The sequence below is a fragment of the Myodes glareolus genome, chromosome 10, assembly GCF_982192425.1.
Source record: "Myodes glareolus chromosome 10, mMyoGla1.1, whole genome shotgun sequence".
Classification (NCBI taxonomy): domain Eukaryota; kingdom Metazoa; phylum Chordata; class Mammalia; order Rodentia; family Cricetidae; genus Myodes; species Myodes glareolus.
Genome location: NC_142035.1, coordinates 65,301,783 through 65,323,648, shown reverse-complemented (window position 1 = coordinate 65,323,648; position 21,866 = coordinate 65,301,783). Strand labels below are relative to the sequence as shown.

General features: G+C 40.1%; 1 protein-coding gene across 3 annotated transcripts in view; it reads left to right on the top strand.

Annotated features, from left to right (window-relative positions):
- Fmn1 (formin 1) overlaps positions 1 to 21,866 on the top strand; it is a 366,255-nt gene that overhangs the window by 208,357 nt on the left and 136,032 nt on the right. For all 3 annotated transcript variants that reach the window (XM_085696503.2, XM_085696502.2, XM_048459738.3), the window contains one exon: positions 11,780 to 11,867. In XM_085696503.2, coding sequence (XP_085552629.2) covers positions 11,780 to 11,867 — 88 coding nt within the window. The remainder of the gene's footprint in view (positions 1 to 11,779; positions 11,868 to 21,866) is intronic.

Below are 21,866 nucleotides of genomic sequence, written 5' to 3'. Positions count from 1 at the left end.
TCTTACCCAGTGGGTGCATAGGTAGCACACGTTCATAACAAAAGTCACTTGCTAGTAGGGAGTGAGTGTGAGGATTCTGACAAATCAAGGAAGGTGCATGAGAGTGAAAAGTGGGTACCGTAAAAAGTTAAAAGTTCAGTTTGTGTTTAGCGGAAATAAAGCTCTGACTTGTGAGAAAATGACCACAAATATATGTGCCTTGATTGATACAATCATAACAATTTTATAATTTTGTCCAAGCACACCAGTTCTAAAAATCTGATCCATACTTAAATATATAGCACCAGAGGAATGAATTAGACAAAATTTGCAGATTTCTCCATTGTTAAGTGTTAAATGATTCTAAACTCTTTAGTTCAATAGAGTGCACATTGGTTAAGCAATGTTATATAAATCCTTATGTTTTTCAGTAATTGCTTTCTGAAAAAAAAAAAAAAAACTCTCCCATTCAACCTGGACTAGACACTGTCGTTGAGGAACCTCTGTGAAATGAATTCTGGCTAGGAGCTTACACATGTCCCCTGTGTACTGGATCTGCATGAACATGAAAATCATTAACATGAGAGCCAGCAGATGACACTTTAGAATGTTAAAGTCAGGGCTCCTGTGAATGTCCAGCAATGAAAAGTGCTGGACCAACCCTGTGCCCTTCTACATCATGAGAGCCATCACTGCCTTTGGCTCCTAAAGCCTTGAAGCACCTCCAACATGTTAGTCATCCAAGTCAAAGGGCATCCATGCCTGAGCATGGGGCTCCTGGTATGCAAGGCTTATTTCCCTGCTGTCCTCCATGGAGAAATTTTTTTTTTTTGAAGGTCAGACTTTGAACTGGTGCTGTAGGAAAATGGTAACACTTTGAGAATTGTTTTGGGGTCCCCCAGAGACTGATAGCACAGTCATTTTCAGGATCCTTCTCTAAATAAGTGTATCTTCAGCAAGCCCCAGGGTCTTCTTGTCTCTGCCTCCCTAGTGCTAGGATTACTCTGTCTGGGTTCTTACATGACTGCTGGGTATTTGAACCCTGGTTGTCATACTTGTAGTGCGAGCACATGCCAATCAAGCTCTCTCACCTGCCCTATGGGTTTAAACTGTCTTTGAACTCCCTTCAACCAGAGATGTACACACACACACACACACACACACACACACTCACACACACTCACATGCATGTACAACCTTTCCATCCTTCACAGGAGACATGTCAAGTTGCAATATTGTGAGTGCTGCTGTATGGACAGATCGCCTGTCCAACCCTGGCTGAGGGATGAGCTGATGAACAAGGACGGGGGACGGAATGCTAGTCTTCAGACTCCTTCTGACCTCAGATCCAAGCATGATGCTGACCAGTGGACCACAAAGGCTCAGCCTGCAGCTGAAGGGGAGAGCTACTGATGCTGTCACCCTAGGCTTTCTTCTTTCTAGATTGTTATATTGCATTTTTCGTGCAGACAGCCTAAAGTAGTCCTGAGTAATGAAAACTCAATGGAATGAGTTGGTCTTAATGATTTTCATTCTCTATTTGGGTGATATAACCTTTTGTATTTAGAATTCTGTGGCTATTTTTTAAATATAGTAGTTAAATTCCTACTTGTCCTAGTTTAATTTCTGGTGCTGTGATAAAAGACTCTGACCAAGAGCAACTTAGGGGAGGAAAGGATTTATTTGGTTTACTGTTCTAGAGTACAGTCCGTTACTTCTGTGCACAGAAGTCACAAAGGGAAGAGCCTGAGAAAACTTAGCTCACCGCATTCATAGCTGAGAGCAGAGAAAGATGGATGTATCCATGCTGATTAATTCACTCCCAGTTTTCTTTTGTTTTAGACTGTTTAGAACCCCCTGCCTAGGTAATGGTGCTGCCCACAGTAGACTGGGTCTTCCTACTTCAATTAACAACCAAGAAAATTGCCCGAACATACTTAGAGACCAACCTGACCTAGACAGTTCCTCAACTGAGTCTCCTTTCTCAGGTGATTCTGAGTTGTGGAAAGTTGACATTTAAAATTCATCGTAATATTACTGTAGAAAGATATTTAATATCTGACAATCTCAGACAACTTTGGAATCTTATTAATTTTTCCAGTAATCATGTTTACCAGTCTAGAATAGTCACTAAACCAGAAAATATGGAGGTATAATCAATCAAGTTTGATTCCTTTCAAGCCCACTCTATCCTAGATAAGTCAGTAAACTTGGTGCAGCAAATATCTAATATGGTCTTTCACTTCCAAGAAGAATTCTTTAAATTTACTTTGTCTGTCTAGAAATTAGCTTACTAATGATATATCTAGTAAAAGAAAACTCAGGGGAAATTTCTGTTACATTGAGTTCTGATTATTTTTATATTGATGCTAAAAATTATCAAAAATTACTTTTAAAGCAAAGTAATGGCTGTTGGTAGAAAACCAAATAGTTCAAAGACTCAGCCTCTTTGAGATCTTCATTTTTCTGTTTGTTTTTTTTTTTTGTGTGTGTGTGTGTCTTTGCCTCCATATTTTCCTCTGACTATTGAATTAGGAAGTCAAATTCCTCAGTTTGTGGAAATATAATTAGTAAGGGGACCCTAGGTTTTTTTTTTTAAAAAAAATCACAGTTGAAAACTGAGAGTTGAGCCAGCTGAGCCAAATGTTTTGGTTGCAAAGGCCTACATTTACCTTATAGGACTTCCGAACCCAGAAACATTGTCAATGGTATCAAATCCACAGGAACCACAAATAGAATGAAATTTACAACAGCAGGGTGCTGAATGCCCTCAACTCTGTGCCTGGACTGTTGAAGATACAGTGGACTGGGGCACAGTGAATGGTAATTCTCAGATCTCATATTTCCTTAGAATATGCCTTTTTTCTACAGCAGTCTCTTAGAAAGGCTTTCCTCCTTCCAATTAGCTATGTCTTCATTTAAATTCCTTTGTAGCATGCCAGTCTAATAAATCTAGTCATTAGAGAACCTACAAGAAGGCTATGAAGACAGTTCATAAGAACATGCAGTCCATAATCCAAATCTTTAATCTTACTATTACTTTAGTAAAATTGTAGATTGAAAGAATAAAAGAAGTTAACTTTTTTTAAAAAAAAAATGGATTTTACTTGGTAATATAAAGAATAAGTAGGGCAGGAAGACAATCATTCTGTCAAATACTTGTCAGAGTATGAATTTCTTCTATCACCTATTAAAAACAATTTGGTGATGCATATCTAATTTTAGAATGAGAATATTGTTTAAAGAACTATAAATCTATCCTACAGAAAGAAAGACTTATGACTACAGCGAAGTTCTTTTGGTGTTGATCACACATTTTTAGTTTGCAGCACTTGGAAAAGTCCTAAAGTCCCTCAGTGGAAGACACAAACACTATCACATACTTCGAAGTGGCTTTACCTTTATGGGCATGGAATTTGTCAGGGATGTATTTCTGGACTGGGACAAAAGTTGTAGTTGTAAATGAGAAGCAAAACAAAAAAAGAAGCAAGTTTGCACAGGTGAAAACATACACTTGCCTCTCTTCTCTAACTGGTTAACCCAGGGCCTCATAACGTATGCTAGGCACTCACTCTGTCGCTACGCTACAACCCTAGTGTACCACTTATCATATTATATGCATAAGCTCCACAGGTGTGGGCATGTGCACTTGTTTAGGCACAGACTGTGAAAAACACCCGTTACCAGTGCCAGTAACTAGAGAGTAGAATCAGAAGGTAAGAGAGTATTTTCACTGTTTTCTATATACACACATATGTGTGTGTGTGTATACACATATATTATTATAATTGTACAACAGCTAGAATATCTTGAGGCAGGATTTCTTTTTATAACAGCCCTTGTTGTCCTGGAACTCACTTGGTAGAACAAGCTGCCCTCGAAAACACAGAGATCTGCTTGCCTTTGCCTCCCAAGTGCTAGAATTAAAGGCGATGCACCAACATCGCCTGCCTGATCCTTATATTTTTAAATAGTTTACACTTCTTAAATTTCAAAACGTATTGGTAAGGTTGGGGAGATGACTCAGGAGGAAGAGCTCAAACTTCCAGTACTCATATAAAAAAAACAGGCATGGCTGTTTGTGCCTGTAACCCATGCATTGAGGGATGGAGCCAAGGGTCTGTTGTGAGCAGGATGGCCAGCCAGCCTCTTAGCAGGAGAAGACCCCCTCTTAAAGGGATGAGGTAGAGAGTGATAGAGGAAGGTACTGATGTTCTTCTGTGGCACGTGTACACTTACATACATGCACCACACACCACATACTACACACACATAAAAGTTATCTGTTTCTTTTATTAAAAATACAAATACACAAAAAGAAAAGTGAAAACCAGAAATCACAGCCCAGATATATCTGTGAACTTAGATCTTAAGCCTGACTTGTGTCTTGTGTCTTTAGCTCCACATCTGGCCAGGTGGAGCCTTTAGAATAAGAGTTTTCAGTGCTTGGGTCCTGCTCTCTTCCATCCTGTGCAGTGATCAGACTGACAGAGACCCAAGAAGAAGCAAATAGCCAAAGATCTTTTTCCTCCCATTCGCCCTTCCAGTTTATCTTTACCCGCATCCTAGTAATGCGTGCCCTTCACATCCTGCATAGCCAGTCCGACTAAATCTGAAATGATCAAAATATGTGCAGCCGTTTCCTTTGCTCTGCTTTGAAGTTGTCTAAGGTTTGTGTAGGTTTTGTTTTGTTTCTGTTTGTTTTCTTTTCATCCTTTGACACAACTGGGCTTGTGGAAGGTGTTTTAATATATATATATATATATATATATATATATATATATATTCCCTCTCCCCCTTTCCTTTCTATCCTCTGCATTTCGAATTGTAGTTCATTCGATGCTGTTCTCCAGCTATGAGAGAGAAGCCAGGCCCTTAGCAATGTAGCTTGACTCATCCTCACTACAATGGTTCATGCTCTCATTGTAGTCCGGTGAGCTACCTGCGGTTGGGCACCATGCCTGGTGTATACCAGTCACCTTTAACTCACCTCTCTTTCTGTGTCTAACCACCTCTCAGAAACCTATTATGGTGTTAAGATGGCAAAATAGAAAGCACCCAGACCCTCCCCCTCCCATGTAGATACCAGTTTTCTTCCTGAGAAATCCAGAAATTGGTTAAATGTGCCTAAAGAGTATCACAATAAAACTGCTAGGAAAATGGGTAGTATCTTCACATTGGAGTCTGCCCTCCCTGCTCACTGCATAGTAGTCTACAGAACACTCTCAGGTTCTCTAGGAAGGGCAGTGAAAAAGATGGCCATTTGTGTCAATTCACAAATTTGTGTCAATTTGGGTATCCAGGTGGTACCCAAAAGACCAGGGTCTGTTGTGTCTGAATCAGAGAAGATGCCAAGTTGGGAGAAGCCGTGGGCAAAGGTGACTGTGCTAACTAGCATGGACTTGTTTTCCACTTACCCTTCCCTTTTCTCAGCGTCGAGTGGGTTGGAGTAAACCCCTAACTCTTGGTCTCTCCCTTGGGAAGAAGATATTGGAGCAGGCAATCAGTGTTCTGGCTTTTTGGAGGGCTGCCCAGGGACTGGTTTCTGTCTTCCTGACTTAAGAGTGCTGACAAACCCAGCATTCTGTGCATGAGCAGGGACTACTGGGAACAAGAAAGAGCTGGCTGGGTGGCTGACCATTGCTGCAGAGCACCTGTGGTGTACAGGCCAGCCAGCACAGCTTAGTGACGTCCCCAATGGGTTGAAGGAAAGGGAAGAGTGGAGGTTGCATACAGTGTTCCATTTTTTTACTCAGCTGGTTTCTTTCTTACTCAACTCATTTTGTTCATAGGATCTGACATCTTCTAGGTGCTCGGGGGATGATGAGAACAAAAATGAATTTTGGAGCATTTTAATGTCTCTAGAGAAGTGATGGTGCTCTAGACAACAGAGAAAGAAGAATTATAGCATGAGGAAGCCATTAAGACCTCTTTCATTGGGAGCTTGGGAATTCATATGTCTGCAGAATGCTCATCCATGGGTCTAAAAATTCTTACTCACCTTGGCTTGTTTTAGGAGAGCTTCCCTACTGAAACTAATCTGGAAAGCTAAAGACTGTGGAAAATGACTTTTCCCCCCATAAACAGACCAGTCCAAAGTAACAAGGCATACAGAAAAACATAGAGGCTAGGACCTAGAGAAGGTGCAAAACAAATTTCAGAAATGAGTTTGTAGTTGCAAACACACACAATGCACTTAACAAATAATTCAAGGTAAATGTGACAGTGATGTTCAGGGAGCTGGGGAAAGTGAGGCAGGGGCAGGGTGAGCGATTAGCAGAGATAGAAAGCATTTGAAATGAACGAATAAAAACTGGGAAGTGGTTAAACCTAATCACGGAGTTGAAAAATTGCTACAGAGCAGCTCTCTTACCCAGGCAGAGGAGGTGATTGGAGAATTCAAAACTAGAGAGAGAGAGAGAGAGAGAGAGAGAGAGAGAGAGAGAGAATGAATGAATGAAAAAAAGTAAAGAAAGTCCAAGCGAATGAAGGATGTCACCAAGCAAACCAAACAACACATAACTGGAGAAGCTGGGAGAGAAGGAACAGAATGCACATTTGACCAAAGAAGGTGGCCAGGATGTAGGTATGGAGATGAGCTTCCTAAATCTGAATGTCTCAACAAGGAGAACTTGCTAAGACAGAGCAAGATAGACTGTACTCAAATTTTCAGAAGGTAAAGGCAGAGAAATAGTTTTGAACACACGACAAAAACTACTTGCTCCATGGAAAGGTGCACCGCCATAGCTGCCAATGAAGTTTCCAGCCCTGACTTCTTGGCCTAAAAGATGCAGTATTTCACACACTGGAAGAAAAGCTCCTAGCCAGTAGGAATGTGTGCAGGGAAACTCTCCCTCAGGTGTGAAGGGAAGTAGACAACGATGAGCATCGGCCGCAGAAGCCGCTCGCCACTGACTTAGTGATGAGCTCGATACATAATGAGGAAGATGCTTGTTCTGTAGGCTGAAACACACACACACACACACACACACACACACACACACACACACACAAGCATGTGCATTCAAAGCTTGCTGATGAGAAAAATATCCAAACAAATATAATACACTTTAGTGGCTGTGCGTAAATCATTTTTACCCATTCCATGGGACTTTAGAGAATGGTATAAAAAGCTTAACCACAATGCATTCTTGACTGCACAATCAGAAGTTTGTACCTCGTGATACCAGCGACAAAGTACAAAGAGGTGAAGAAGTAAAAGAGTAGAAGTCTTGTATGTGAGTGATTAATTTAGAGCAGACTGTTACAAACATAAGGCATTTAAAGTAAATGCTGAGCTAACCATACAGGGTTTGAACAAAAGGCCCTTCATAGAAAATAAGAAGGGAACCAAAGTATATCACTGTAAGAAGTGAACAAGACCAAAGAGTAGTCTGAAAAGAAAAGGGGAACAAGTTACAAAAACAAAGAGGTTAACAAATCGGCCCAGTAAGTCTCTATCAACAAGGACTTTAAATGGAAATAAATGGATTTTCTTAATCAGAAGACAGAATTGCTGACAGAGTCAACAAGATAAAAAGCTGAGCAGTATGCTTTCCGCAAGAGATCCACTTCAGACTTAGGAACACACTTAGGGCATGGAAATGAAAAAGTATAGAAAAATCCTAGCTAAGGAAAAAACAGAAGCCAAATGATCATATAAAATATGACACTAGAAATAGACGTTAAGTCAAAACACTGTGCTGCAGGAGTATCTTCCGCTACTTCAGCCAATAGTCGCTGAAGTACGAGCCCACGGTGCTGTAGGAGGGCCTTCCTCTCTGTCAGCCAATAGCCGCTGAAATACCAGCCCACTGGGGCGTGGTATATTTCTCTTTTAAAAAGAGCCACAGATCTCGGCTCAGGCCTCTTGGTTCCGGAGCTTGGTCCTGGCTCCTGCTCCCGGCTCCTGCTCCCGGCTCCTGCTCCAGCGACTAGGCTCCCTTCCTGACGGTTTATGGTGTAAGTTTTACCCCCAAAAATAAATAACCCCTTAAAGCATAACTGGTGTGGGATTGATTCGCCATTAAAACTGTTACAAAAGACAGATAGTATGTAGTGATAAAATAGCCAACCCACCAAAAACTATCATGCTTATAACTATACACACACCCAGCATCAGCACTAACCATATGAAATAAACTGAACTTTAACCCCAGAAGAACAAGAAAGTGAAGCTTGAATGACAAATACTGTGCTGGGCCCCTGTGCACGGGGTGACAGGTTGGAATGGTCTACTGTAGCCTCTTTAGATTCTTAATCTCTCCTGAAATGGTAGAGCACTGTTTTGTTTGCCTTTTGTTCACCTAGTTGGATTGATAGTTGTGTTGAACATAAGCAGATGTATTTCTTGTCATTATACCCAGAGCAATACTGTATAACAAAGATCTATGTGCAATTTACATTACATTGGCAGTATAAGTAATTGTTAAGAATACAGTAAAAGGCTGAGCATTGGTAGGTTTGAGTATTTGTGATGGCCCTGGGGTCAGTTCCCTATGAATGCCCAGGGTTGACTCTACAATGCATTCTACTGACAGGAATGGAGCACACATTCTTTTCAATTGGAACATTGTCCAGGGTTGAGAGAATTTTATGTCACAAAATAAGTCTCAACAAATTTGAGATGTTGAAACCATACCAAGTAGTGTTTGTGACAGCAATGGAATGAAACTGGCAGTAATAGAAGAAGGAAAACTAGAAAAATCAGAAATAAGTTGGAGTTAAACAACACACTTCCGAGCAACTAGTGAGTTAAAGAGAAACTCAAAGGAAAATAGAAAGATTGTTTGAGATGAGCAAAAACAAACCACAGCATATTGAACCTTACATGATACCAAAAATAGTAATAATGAAAGGTTTATAGGGATGAACGAGTACATTAAAAAATATCTTAACAATATCACTCCATACATTGTGTAACTTGAACAAACCAAGATGAGAGTCCACAGAAGAGTGAAGCAATAAGCATTTGAACATGAGTACATAACAGAAGTATTGGAAACATGCCAAAAAAATGAAACTGCTTTTTTCATGATAAACAAAGCTGATACCTCTTTAAATGAAAAGAGAAAGAAAGCAGCTCCAAATATGTGACAGACTTTATAACTGATACCATAGAAAGAACAAATATAAGAAACCAATGTGAATATATATATATACACATATATATGTACATATTTGATATGCCAAAAATTTGAGTAACCTTGATGATATGGACCAATTCCAACAAACTTGTAACCCACCTAAGCAGTATCATTAGGAAACAGAAAATCTTACCAGCTACCATTGAGAATTGAGCCAGAACTCTAGCATCTCTAAGAAGGGAAAACAGTAGACAGTCTAAGGCTCCCAAACACTTGAAAAAGTCCAGGACATTGTTTCTCAAACTCATCAGATATCTGAAATTGGAACTGTTGAAAATAGATTTATTTTTATGAAGTGAGGATTTCTCTGATACCAAAGACACTGCAAGAAATGAGAAGCAGCATTGACCCTGGTTAATATAGATGAATACCACCAACAAGATACTAGCAAGCTAAATTCAAGATAGCATTAGACAGATCATATGTTATAGTGGCACAGGGCTTACCACTATGATGCTCAAATGGCTAGTGCTCTCTCTCTCTCTCTCTCTCTCTCTCTCTCTCTCTCTCTCTCTTTCTCCCTCCCTCCACAAGTGTTTGTGTTTATACCTGCAGATTGGTGTGTGATTCAGATACATTAACAAAACAAAGGATTAAAATCACATGTTCGCCTGAAAAGACATAGAGCACTTGACAAAGTTTGACATCAGTGTTAGGGTTTTGTTGCTGTGATAAAACATCATGACCAAAAGCTACCAGTATATCACCAAACCCGGAGGGAGGAACTGAAGCAGGGAACACAGAGGAATGCTGCTTACTAGCTTTCTCCTCATGGCTTGCTAAGATTGCTTTCTTGTACAACTTAGGACAACCTGTTCAAGGTTAGCACTGGGCTAGGCCCTTCCTCATCAATCAATAATCAAGAAAATTTCCTGTGGTCTTGACTACAGGTCAATCTGATGGAGGCATTTTCTGAACTGAGGTTCTTCTTTCTAAACTGAATTTAAAAGTGTTAAGTTGACAAAAAAAACCTATCTAGCACAACACATTTCATGATTAAAGAAAAAGCTTACTGAATTAATAACAAAAGGAGATTGCTGGGGCATAATAAAGGTTATGTTTTTAAAACTTGAAGATACATTCTAACCAACGGTGAGCAACTGAAACCTTTGTCACTGAAGTCAAGAACAAGTCATTGGTGCCCAGTTTTGCAAGTTTTAGGCAAGAAAAATCATCAGCCAATTAGCAAACTAATTAGTTAATGTCTTTATCATTGTTCTATTGCTGTGAAGAGACACCGTGGCCACAGCAACTGTTATAAAGTAAAGCATTAAGTTGGGGCTGGCTTACAGTTTCAGAAGGTCAGTCCATTAGCTTCATGTCAGGAAGAATGGCAGCTCCCAGGTAGACAAGGTGGTGAAGAGATAGCTGAGAGTTCTACATCTGGGTAGGCAGGCAGCAGGAAGTGAGCAAAACTCTGGGCTTGAGCATTTGAAACCCCAACTTCCTCCAACAAGGCCATACCTCCTAGTCTCTCTCAAGTAGAACTACTCTCTATCAAGAATTCAAATGTTTGAGTCTATGGGGGCCATTCGTATTCAAACCACCGTATTTAGTTAAGTAATTAATACACCCTCAATGGAGAAGAATGTGATTTTTTATATGGGGGATGGAAGTATTGGGAGGTTGTAATTCAGATAAATTTTCCATCATTCAAGCTGAGAAAGTTTCAGAGATAGGATATAGAACGATAAACATGTAGTTAGCGGTATGAGTTATGCTGTTGTATATACTTGAGGGTTTTTAATATAGTGTGTTTCCTGCTGTGGGCTTTCCATGGTAATAATCCAAACTCAAATAGAATGAAGCTTTCAAAACTGAGAGAAAATAATGTTCAACAAAGAGGATCTGAGTCATATAATGGTGTATTCATTGTCTTCTTTCCATTTTTGTCTATTCTTGAAGGGGGATCTTATTCATTCCACAATGAAAGAGTGGATAAGCAAAAACTTAGAGATGCGGATGAGGGTCTCGTTAGAAGCATAAAGAGAATTTAGTACATATGTATGGGCAAAGCCTAAAAATACTCTAACTTGTCTCCTTCCCTGTTTGGGGAGCAAAACCAACTTCAGAAGAAACACAACCTGTGAGCTCAGTGACAGGTAGCACTCTGACCAAGAAAGGCTTTCTGTGATAACATCCTTCCCACCCCTGTGACTGCCTGAATAATGAAGTGATGGTGGGTTAGCGGGGTTAGCTTGCTTTTACCTATCAGCAGCCAGAATCCATGTCTTGTTCTCTAGGCCCCTTATGTTTGAAGAGGTCAAAGTAGCCAGGAGTGGTGGCACATTCCTTTTAACCTTTTTTCTCAGGAGGCTGAGGCAAAAGGTTTTAAGTCCTAGACCAATCTGGTCTATATGGTCAAGCAAATTATTTTAAAACGTTAAAAAAAAAATCAGAGTAAAATAACCTAAATATGTTTGGTGTTTGTGTTAGACCAGTTGAATTCTGCAAGGCATTTTCCTTTATTTTTTAATTGTAATGTAGATATGCGACTTTGAATTTAAGCATTAAGTCAAGTGCCTGTGATAATGTCAATATGTTCCCTTAGTGTATCAATATATCCAAAAGTCATAAAGTCTTGGTGTTTTTTTTTCTGAAGGATTGCATGATCATTTGAGCTTGTATTTTTCTCTTTTTACTTAAAATTATAGATCATCAAGTTATTGGATGGAAAACGATCTCAAACTGTGGGAATCTTGATATCTAGTTTACATTTAGAAATGAAAGACATCCAGCAAGGTAAGTCCTTCCAGTCATTTCCCTCTAGCCTTCAAGTTCTCTGTAGCTTTCCATGCATGTTAATTATATCCGAATGCAGCTTCATCTTGACATTTTTGTATGAGTATATGAGGTATGTCTTATTTCTCCCCTGCCTACAACATCATCCTGCATTTCCAGATAGTCCACTTTCTACTCTCTAACAGTCCTCCTCTGAAATCTTTCTGAATATTCTGTTGTGAAAATTCCCCAAACACCTAAAAGTTAGAATGTCTGGTAACCGACATCCAGTTAAAATTCATTGTTACTTTCATTTGATATAGACAGTCCCTCTACTAGCTAGACCGTTATGAAAATAAGATGTCTCAGGCATTTTGTAATTTATCTTGCAAAACCATTAGTACCACCAATAAAAAGTGAAGGGATTTTCCCAAAATACAACTGTAGCACCGTTATCTTGTCTTGAAATTGATTAACAAATTTTTCAGTATCTTTATTTATTATTATTTTTTTTATTGAGCTCTACATTTTTCTCTACTCCCCTCGCTGCCTCTCCCCTCCCCCTTTCAGCCCTCCCCCAAGGTCCCCATGCTCCCAATTTACTCAGGAGATCTTGTGTTTTTCTACTTCCCATGTAGATTAGATCCATGTATGTCTCTCTTAGGGTCCTCATTGTTGTCTAGGTTCTCTGGGATTGTGATTTGTAGGCTGGTTTTCTTTGCTTTATGTTTAAAAATCACTTATGAGTGAGTACATGTGATAATTGTCTTTCTGTGTCTGGGCTACCGCACTCAAAAAAATGTTTTCTAGCTCCATCCATTTGCCTGCAAAATTCAAGATGCCATTATTTTTTTCTGCTGTGTAGTACTCCATTGTGTAAATGTACCACATTTTCCTTATCCATTCTTTGGTCGAGGGGCATGTAGGCTGTTTCCAGGTTCTGGCTATGACAAACAATGCTGCTCCCTGTTTTCATTTTGAGTGTTACCTTGGCAATTTATCCGCTCACTTGTCTTACAGCTTCCCACTTTGATATTTTGCCACGTTTGCCAATCACCTTAACATGTTTTATCTCTCACATTCATCTGTCCTCTGTGTGTCCTGTGCAGTGTTGGTTTGGTCTAGATTTACCGTAGGTAAATGAGGAATTCCTCATAGATGCTGTACATGCTGTATGTTATATATACATGATTTCTTCAAAGTTAGTATTGAGTGGATCATGAGGTTAGTAGGCACTGAGGACTTTTGTCTGGGTTTATTCCTTCATTAATATACAAGATATTGATGTATGGATTCAATCATTTCTTATTCTTTAGACTGAATATGCCTATATAGAAAAGCATATAACAACGACTTGATTTTGCCATTGCCCCCCCACACACACATACTTCTTTCTTCAAATGACAGCATTTTACTTTGTTATCTTTGGTGCATTTTTAAATAAGAGACTGATGCATAGACTGGCTGCAAAAAACTAATTGAGAGAAGGGAGAAAAATCCCACCTTGATTTCTATATTAAAAATTTTGTCTTCGATATTAGTTCCTCAGGCATATGAATAAAAATAATCTCCAGAACCTGAAGTCTAGAAAGACGATTTACTAAATAAAATGATTCTTAGTGTATGCTTTAAAAGATTTGTTTGCTTTTATTTTGTGTGTATGGATGTTCTATATGCCTGTGTGCCTGTGCACCATACACATGCAATGCCTTGTGAATCAAGAAGGCATTGGGTCTTACAGGAATGGAGTCATAGCTATTGTTAATCATCATGTGGGTTCTGGGAACTGAGTCCAGGTTCTCTGCAAAAGCAACAAGTGCTCTTAACCACTGAGTCATCTCTATAGCCCTCTTTTATTATAATTTTAAAACTAATAAGTTTTATTTGTATACATTTTCTGTAATAAAAGTAGACTAAAAAGCATCATGCCTCTTGTATCTTACATTAAAACAATATTCCCTTTATTCATCCAAGCCTTTACTTAGATGTGCCACTTATAACATGAGGGGGTTTTGGTATAATTGAGCATAGGTTTAATGGCACAAGCACTCTGACCCTTCCCTTGAGGTTTTAGCCACTGTTGCTCAAAGTCATTTGTCTCTACTGAGAAGGTTCCTAAAGACACAGAAGACCTTTTCTTACACTACTTTTCCTTTCAAAATGGATTTGGTAGAAGACTGAAATTTTTCTACATTACACAACAATTGAGTTTATTAAAGATAATAAAATATTTTAAGTAAATGACAGTCACAGAGTATTGAAATAGGCTGACCTAAACAAATATTTTTGACTTAATGAAAGAACCAAACATGTAAGGGTGAATATTAAACTTGAACAATATTATAGCTGATGGCAGTTTGGAACAGTTTCAAGCACCTTCTAGTGTTTGTAAGGCTTACTATTGAGATTAAAAGTTTTCATCAGCTTTCAAACCTTCTAGAAAGAAACTTTAGATCAGGCTTTGATAGTCTTTTGATGAGAAACTACCATATAGGGTATAATTTTTGGAATGAGAAAGTTCACCAACTGTGGTTCAAGAGTTTTGCTCTTAACTTGTGCCTCTCACACCCTTGGTAAATCCCTGGAAGATGAGATTTTATCTAACAATGTGGATATGAATTTTCCAGCTTTCAACATCACCTGAAACATTGTTCAGTTCCTTTTACGTATGTATCACTGAGTATGGCAGATTGTCATATAGATAAGGGGCATTTGAGTCATGTGATGTAGCAATTACCAACTCAGGACCATACACTTTTCCATGGCATTACAGTCCCATTGGACTGAGTAATCATTGTGATGTGAGCAAGATTTTAGTTTCTCTGAACCTTCTCTACTCTGGTCAAGAACATGTGTATGTGAAGCAAACATGATCTCTCATTTCATCATTTAAAACCCTAACCATAGCATCACAGAATTATATGTCTTATGTGTATGATTATAGACTTTTCTCTGCCGCAAACTCCTATGTTACTGTGGTAGTTTGGATGTCACTGGCCCTCATAATCTCATAGTGAGTGGCACTATTAGGAGGCTTTGTTGGAGTGGGTATGGCCTTGTTGGAGGAAGTGTGTCGCTGTGGGGGTGGGCCTTGAGGTTGCCTATGCTCAGTTTACTACCCAGGGTCTTAGTCAACTTCCTGTTGCCTACAAAATGTAAGACTCTCAGTTCCTACTCTGGCACTATGTTTGCCTGCATGCCACCATGTTCCCCATCATGATGATAATGGACTGAACCTCTGAAACTGTAAGCGAGCCTCCTAAATTAAATTTTTCCTTGTAAGAGTTGCTGTGGTCATGGTGTCTCTTCACAGCAATGGAAACCCTAACTAAGACAGTTATGCTCTACACAGTTGGCTCCTAAGTTCCAAAAAACTAATCTCCATGCCATTTCTTCATGTAATAATATATACCAGATGAATACAGCAACATAACCAGAAACTATGATATTAAATTATTCCTTTAGAGTCCTTGACTGACACTGGTTTCTGAATGAGATGTCATTCTGAATCCAAGTCTGATTGTGAACAGAATATGCTTGGTCCTGTGCTGTTGTCCTGTTGAACAGACACCTCAGGCTGATGCAGCTGGAGACATTGATGTTCATGTGAGGGGACTAGAGCAAGATCTGATGGGAGGCACCAAACTGACAGCTAGGCAAACCCTCACTGCCCACACGGTCAGTTAAGAGCATATACTTTCACCTCCTAGACATAGGATCATCTTTGTCAGGGTGCCAAGAAAAAAGATGTTAACTTGTCCTTTTCAAAGTCTCAAGAAATAGTGTATATAACCTGAAACCCAGTACCTAAAAGTTCACATTTATTGCACTTAAGCATCTTCTTGACTGCAGTGTTGGAAAGGTCCAAGCTAGCTACGATCTTGGTCACCTCACAATGAATAGTCAGTCCAGGGGGGCCGTAATGCCGTGAAAAGGTTTATGATTCTGAGTTGGTTAACTGCAGTATCACATGACTCGTAATTACCCTTATCCATGTGGCAATCTGTCATACTCACCAGGACATACGCAAGAGGAACTGAATAAAGTCTGTTGTACGTAAAACAGTGGCCGTGCTTGCTCATTGTTCCGTCCATATCCTTGTCTCCACTCGATGTTATGTAAATTCATGCCATTTTCCCACGTAAGATGTGATCTGTACTCCAGCACGTGCATAGAAACACAATAAACATATTTTGAGTAAGGGGCAGATAGATGATGATAGAAGCGCAAAGAAATAAACATAGACAAACTCTGAAAATGTAGCACCTAATTCCTGGGAAATGTACTCTTCAGCTTGCCAGCAGAGGGACCTGTCAGCCTCCAGAAGCACTTCAGGGTTCCTATTTTCTAATGACAGCTTTTCAACCTCCCCCGAGATTATAACTCTGTCTGTCTTTCTGTCTGTCTGACTATCTATCTATCTATCTATCTATCTATCTATCTATCTATCTATCTATCTATCTATCTATCTTTTACCTACCCATCTTCCTATCTGCAATGCCAAGTATCAAAGGTACAACCTTGTCCATCCTTGTTGTCTGCTCTCAGATTTGTTCTTCTACTTTCTCACCATGTGTTACTTTTAGCTTTACCCAGAGCTCAATATATTGTTTGATTTGCACATCTGTTTTTCTGTCCTTTGCATATACTCTAAGGATGTAAACTCCAAGAAGGAGAGTGTCCATAGATGCAATCCCCAGAGACTTCCTCCTTGTGCCTGGCATCCACATGGTGATCATTAAGGGCTTGTCGAATGGATAAATGAAAATAGTTATCTTGATTGTTAACTGTGGTTGCCATCCTGATTGGATTAAGAGACACCTAAGGTATGAGGCATACTTCTGAACAAGTCCATGATAGCATCTGCAGAGACAACCAGCTCATAAGAACTCTGACTTGTCATGTCGTTGAGGGATTTTTTTTTTCTTCTTCTGGCCTCTCTCTTCTTTCTGCTTCCTGTCTATTAGGAACTGAAGTACAGTTTTGTCAAATGTGTGCTATGATAATCTTCTGCCCAAGTCGATGGGGCCAAACAGCATCCATGGATGAACCCTCTGAAACTGTGACCCAAATTAATCCTTCCTTCTTTGTATCTGGTCAGGATTGAAAGAAAAGCATCTAGTTTAGTTAGGTAAATCTATCAGAGACTGTGTGACCTCAGAGGATAAATGACAAAGGTCAGATTAAAGCCTGTGTGACCTCAGGGTAAATGATGCATGTCAGGTGGATAAATCTATTAGAGCCTGTGTGATCTTAGAGGATAAACAATGAAGCTCAGAACCAAGGCTGACACACACATTGATGTAAAAGAGGAAAAACATGGACATGGGATGTTTAGAGAGAGTCATTATAGCTAGTAATTACAGCTACAGGAATAATGGAAACAGAATCTGGGATACACCTTAGGCAATGAAGGAAAAACATGAGAGGCAAACCAGAGGTCTAGCAGCAAAGGCAACTTCAAAAAGAAAATGATTCTGTGTTAGAGGATTTTAGCATCTTTTCACTGAGGCTGTTCAAGCTAGCATCTGGAGGACCATGAAAACGTTATCCTTGCGGGTAAAGGAGGAGGGCTAGGCTATAGACACAACACCCTTTGAAGGGTAAGTCTGGGCTTTTCTCTACTAAAGTAGCATCCTTGCTGAAGTCTCGACCAGAGTCGTTACGGGAGTGATTGCAAGAGAAATGGTTTCAAAAGAAGTTCCAGAAAGCCTGTGTTTCACCCAAGATATACTGAATCACTGATTTCCTTACCCCTGGCTTTCCATCACAGGACGGGATGACTTATATTTAGAAGCATTTGGCATGTTGGACACAGTGACTGCCGACATGATTGCAAATTAGTGTTTTCATTCCATGTTAGTAATTTCCTCTTCTTCTCGTCCCAGGGGAGATGGAAAATTGCTGTTGACCATTCTCGACACAAACCTCCATATGCCTTGCCATAGACGAGGTGCCAGAAGCCTCCTGGCACTCATTTGGAATTTCCCGCACACTGAGAACTTATATTTATAATATTTAATCTAACACTAAAATAAAACATTTTTCATTCACGTTCCTACTGATCTGGTCAGAGGGTTCAGCTGCATTGCGTCGTAACCTCTCTGTGTCAGTCTCAGCGTGAGAATGGAAGGCCACTTAAGGGAGGCTCCCAGCCTGGAACCTACATCCACAGTACCCACCTACCAGACCTTGTTGGTTTGCTCTAATAAATTACAGAAATCCACGTCAGTACTAAGGGGAATTTTCAAAAATGAATCTGATCAGGCATTGGGAATACATACACCACACAGGTCATTGAAGACTTCCCTGAGAAAAATCTCACCATAGCGTAAGAATCCCTACTCTAGAGGTTTTCATTTTCCAAATCATCCTTGCCGAGAATTTTCCCCATCTGGTGTTTTAGAGCACAGTTGACAAAGCGTGCCTTCTAATATGTGTGCAACACAATGCATGACACCCACATTCTGAAGCCTAGACGATCTCAAGATTTTAAATGGTTTGCTAATTTTGATGGCTTCAGATTCTCATTTGGATACAGTTATGATGGAAAGGTGGAAACTTCTGTAAGGTTTATGGGATACAGTTCCTTGGCAACCGTGCTTTGACTGCCCTTTTTACTTGGTTCCGTGGACAATAAAGACAAAGTCTTCGCCATCCTCTTACCGTCAGTGTAGGGCTTCTCTGCAGGAACCTCAAAGCCAACTTGTTTACATTGTGAAGTTTAATTAAAAATAGACATTAGAATTTAAATGAACTTCATTTAAATTGTTCTCTTTGTTCTCCCCCAACCCAAATCGTGACATACTGAAAGCAAAAATAGTGCAGCCATCACGTACTGCAGGAGCTTACCCACCATAAGTGACTTGTGGTCATGATGGCATACCAAGCCCATGACAAGGTCGGTGTCAATCAATTCATTAAGCACCTATAGGGGCCAATTTAGAAAATTCGGAAAAGTTCTTTCTACTACTTCCCTTCCCTACCTTGTCTTTCCTCCCACAAAGTCTGACACACCTCAGCAGTGGGGCTGCCCTCGCCTGCCTCCTAAGCCATTATCCATCCCTTCAATAGCAGGCTGGAGTCAGAAAGTGGAGGCCAGTCCCTCTTTATACTTTTCCTTCAGGCCATCTGCCGAGACCGTCCAATCTGCCAGGAATGTAATTTGGCTTAAAAGAGCAGAACGAATGGAGGGCCAGAAGCAGCTTAACCCAAACTGTTTCTCATTCCATCGCCCTCCAGAGAAAAGAGGGGACACAGGCAGGGAAGTTTTGTGAATTCTACACTCCGTGCCCTCCTTTGAGGTTTGAACCATGGACAATTCTCATTGTAGCTACAGGATGGTATCTTGGGGTATGGTGCATGCTTGAGCTTCGGGGAAAGTTGAGACTTTTGTGTTATAAGACTGGATGATTTTGAGGTTTTAGGATAGATGAGCTAAAAAGAAGAACAAAAGTCCCTTTGGTGACCATTTCCACTTTCCCAAGACAGCCCATATTTACTGTGTCTTTCACACTTGCCTCTCATTCCATCAGAGCCTAAATTAAAGTCTTCGTCAACTACTGTTATACTCTGCCAGGCATTCAGAAGTGCGGTAAAGACTGGAAATTACATTCCCTTGATATTACTTATTTTTTCTGTTTCTAGAGGTAACTTCATGTTTATTTTTCAATGTGTTTTTGCTTCCCTTTTAGAAAATTTTGACATGAAATAGAAAAATTCCAGTTATTTCTATATATTTTATTTCAGATAAAGCATTTTCAAATTCTCCCTTCCTCCCTCCCAGACATTCTTTGGAAGGGAACGCAGCTGGAACACAGATTCTTCAGAATAGCTTCAGTTATGAAAAGATTGACATTAGGTCATTGCGTTAGAGAAACTGGATTGTCAAAGTTAGCACTGGAGATAGTAAAATATTAGTGAATATGGATGTTTGTAATATGGTATATATATGGATTTTTATAACATACACCGCCTGAGATTCCCATCAGACACCTTTATTTGCATAAAAGCATGTAGTGCCATTCAGAACACAAGGTTTCTCTGTAGCCTTCTGCCTGCTGGTTGGTGGCTCATTGTCTTAGGGGCATTTGGTCTGTTTTTAGATCACTCTGTTTGTTGTTTAAATGTCTTTTCCAATGGTAAAGGTTGTACCCATAAAGAGTGAAAGAGGTCGTCTTGCACTGGTAAATTTCTACTTCACTGGAGGGTAGTCGAGGAGTACAGAATAGAACTTGAGGAATCCAGCTGAACGATGTCCTACCTCACTTTTATCACTCATAAAGCCCAGGTGGCAGCATGGCCTTCTTCGGTGTGATGTGAAACACTTTGAGCAACGCTCACACAAAGGAAGCTTGAAGTAATCATTGACTGCTAATCCTTAGGAACTCCGCCCACTGTCCCTACCCTCTAATGCAGTGGACAGAACTTTCTTTGAGCTCCTTTCTGATGGCCGCCCTGGAGCACCTCATTTAGATATTAGCATCAAGCAAGGCTCTGTGTGGATCTGTGTCTGCACAGGCTCGCTGGGTGCCCAGGGGGAGGAGAAACATGGTGACTTGGGCTGGGGGTGGGGGCGAGGCAGCCTGAGGAAAGGGTCCAGAGGAATTTTGCTACTGTGAAGAAAAGAGACTTGTCACCAGCCTCTTCAGTGGGAGCAGATTCTTACCTCAGAATCGTTCTTCTACACTCTGGCTCCACACTCCTCTCTGCCTGCCCCATCCCTTCCTCTTACTATATGGACTCCCCACTCCCTTACGGTGGTAGCTTCTGTAGTTGGTAGACAAGGCTGTGAGAAGATCTTTTCCTCTCTTCAGTACTCAGATTCTGTCATTGCCTTCCCTTGAATCTCATCACACTTCACCTTTCTTTGGTTGAGCCTGAGAAAGTATTTTTTTTCCACAATTTCTTGGGAGAGGTATACAGAGTTTTCAAAATCCAAATTCATCTGTATCAATTTCTCATTCTTTTCTCTTTTATTCATCAGTGACTTTTCTTGATCACTAAAAAAGAAATTGAGTAATTTGGGGAAAGCAATGAAGTTTTATATCGGTCACTTAGCAGTTAGCACTGCCAACAAAACAATGTTCACTAACAGAGTCAAGTTATTTTGTCAGTCTTTCCTTTTCCAGCTGATAAAAGATCTAAGTCATTTGTACTTGTTACAGGTCACCCTGTACAAGGTAATCTTGTCAGCTACTTAAGTAATACAAATGATTATACAAAGAAATAAAGTAGGCTGCATAAAAATTATTTTACAAACCTATTTGTCTGTGGCATCTCTGTCCTTTGGATAACCAGACTTTCCTTGGCTAGTCTATATGAAAGGTATGTGTCATCTCTCTCCCAAAGCTTTTGCATGGAGGTGATTCTTCAGTCAAAATGACCATCTCCCAAGCCAGAAATGTATCTGAATAGCAGAGTACTTCAAAGTATGGGCAAACTCCAGCATCACCAAAAGAAAACGCAAGAACAAGCACTCTTGTGACAAGCCCCTGTCCTTGTTTTACTGTGTTTTCCTAATAACACATCTTCCAAACAGCAAGCACACTGTTGATTTAGACACAGTACCCTCTAGAGAGAGAGAGCTCTGCAGGGCTGAGAGAACTTGTAGGTTTCTTCCTCCTTCCCCAACAGAAGAGCCAGCGAGGGATTTGCCTGTTTTAAGACCCTGACCTGCGCATGTGCCTCAAACAGGCACATAGTTTTTATGTGTGCCTGTTAGTTTGAATTTGTGATACCGGCCTGCTTTTTGTCCCTGCTGACGGTTATTATATCTTAATGGGCGAAACACTACTCTAATGATCCTTGTGTATATAATCCTGGGAGCACAGAGCAGGCACCAGAGGACCACATAAAAATGTTTGCCTCAATTTCCCTGCGAAAAAAAGAAGCCCAGAAACCAGACTTGACCAAGGAACGGAGTTTTAAAGGGAAAGGAACCCAATAAAATTACCAGCTTTTCACAGCGTGTGTCTCCTTCCTTTTGACATATTGTGAGGTGTAGGTGAAATATTCTAC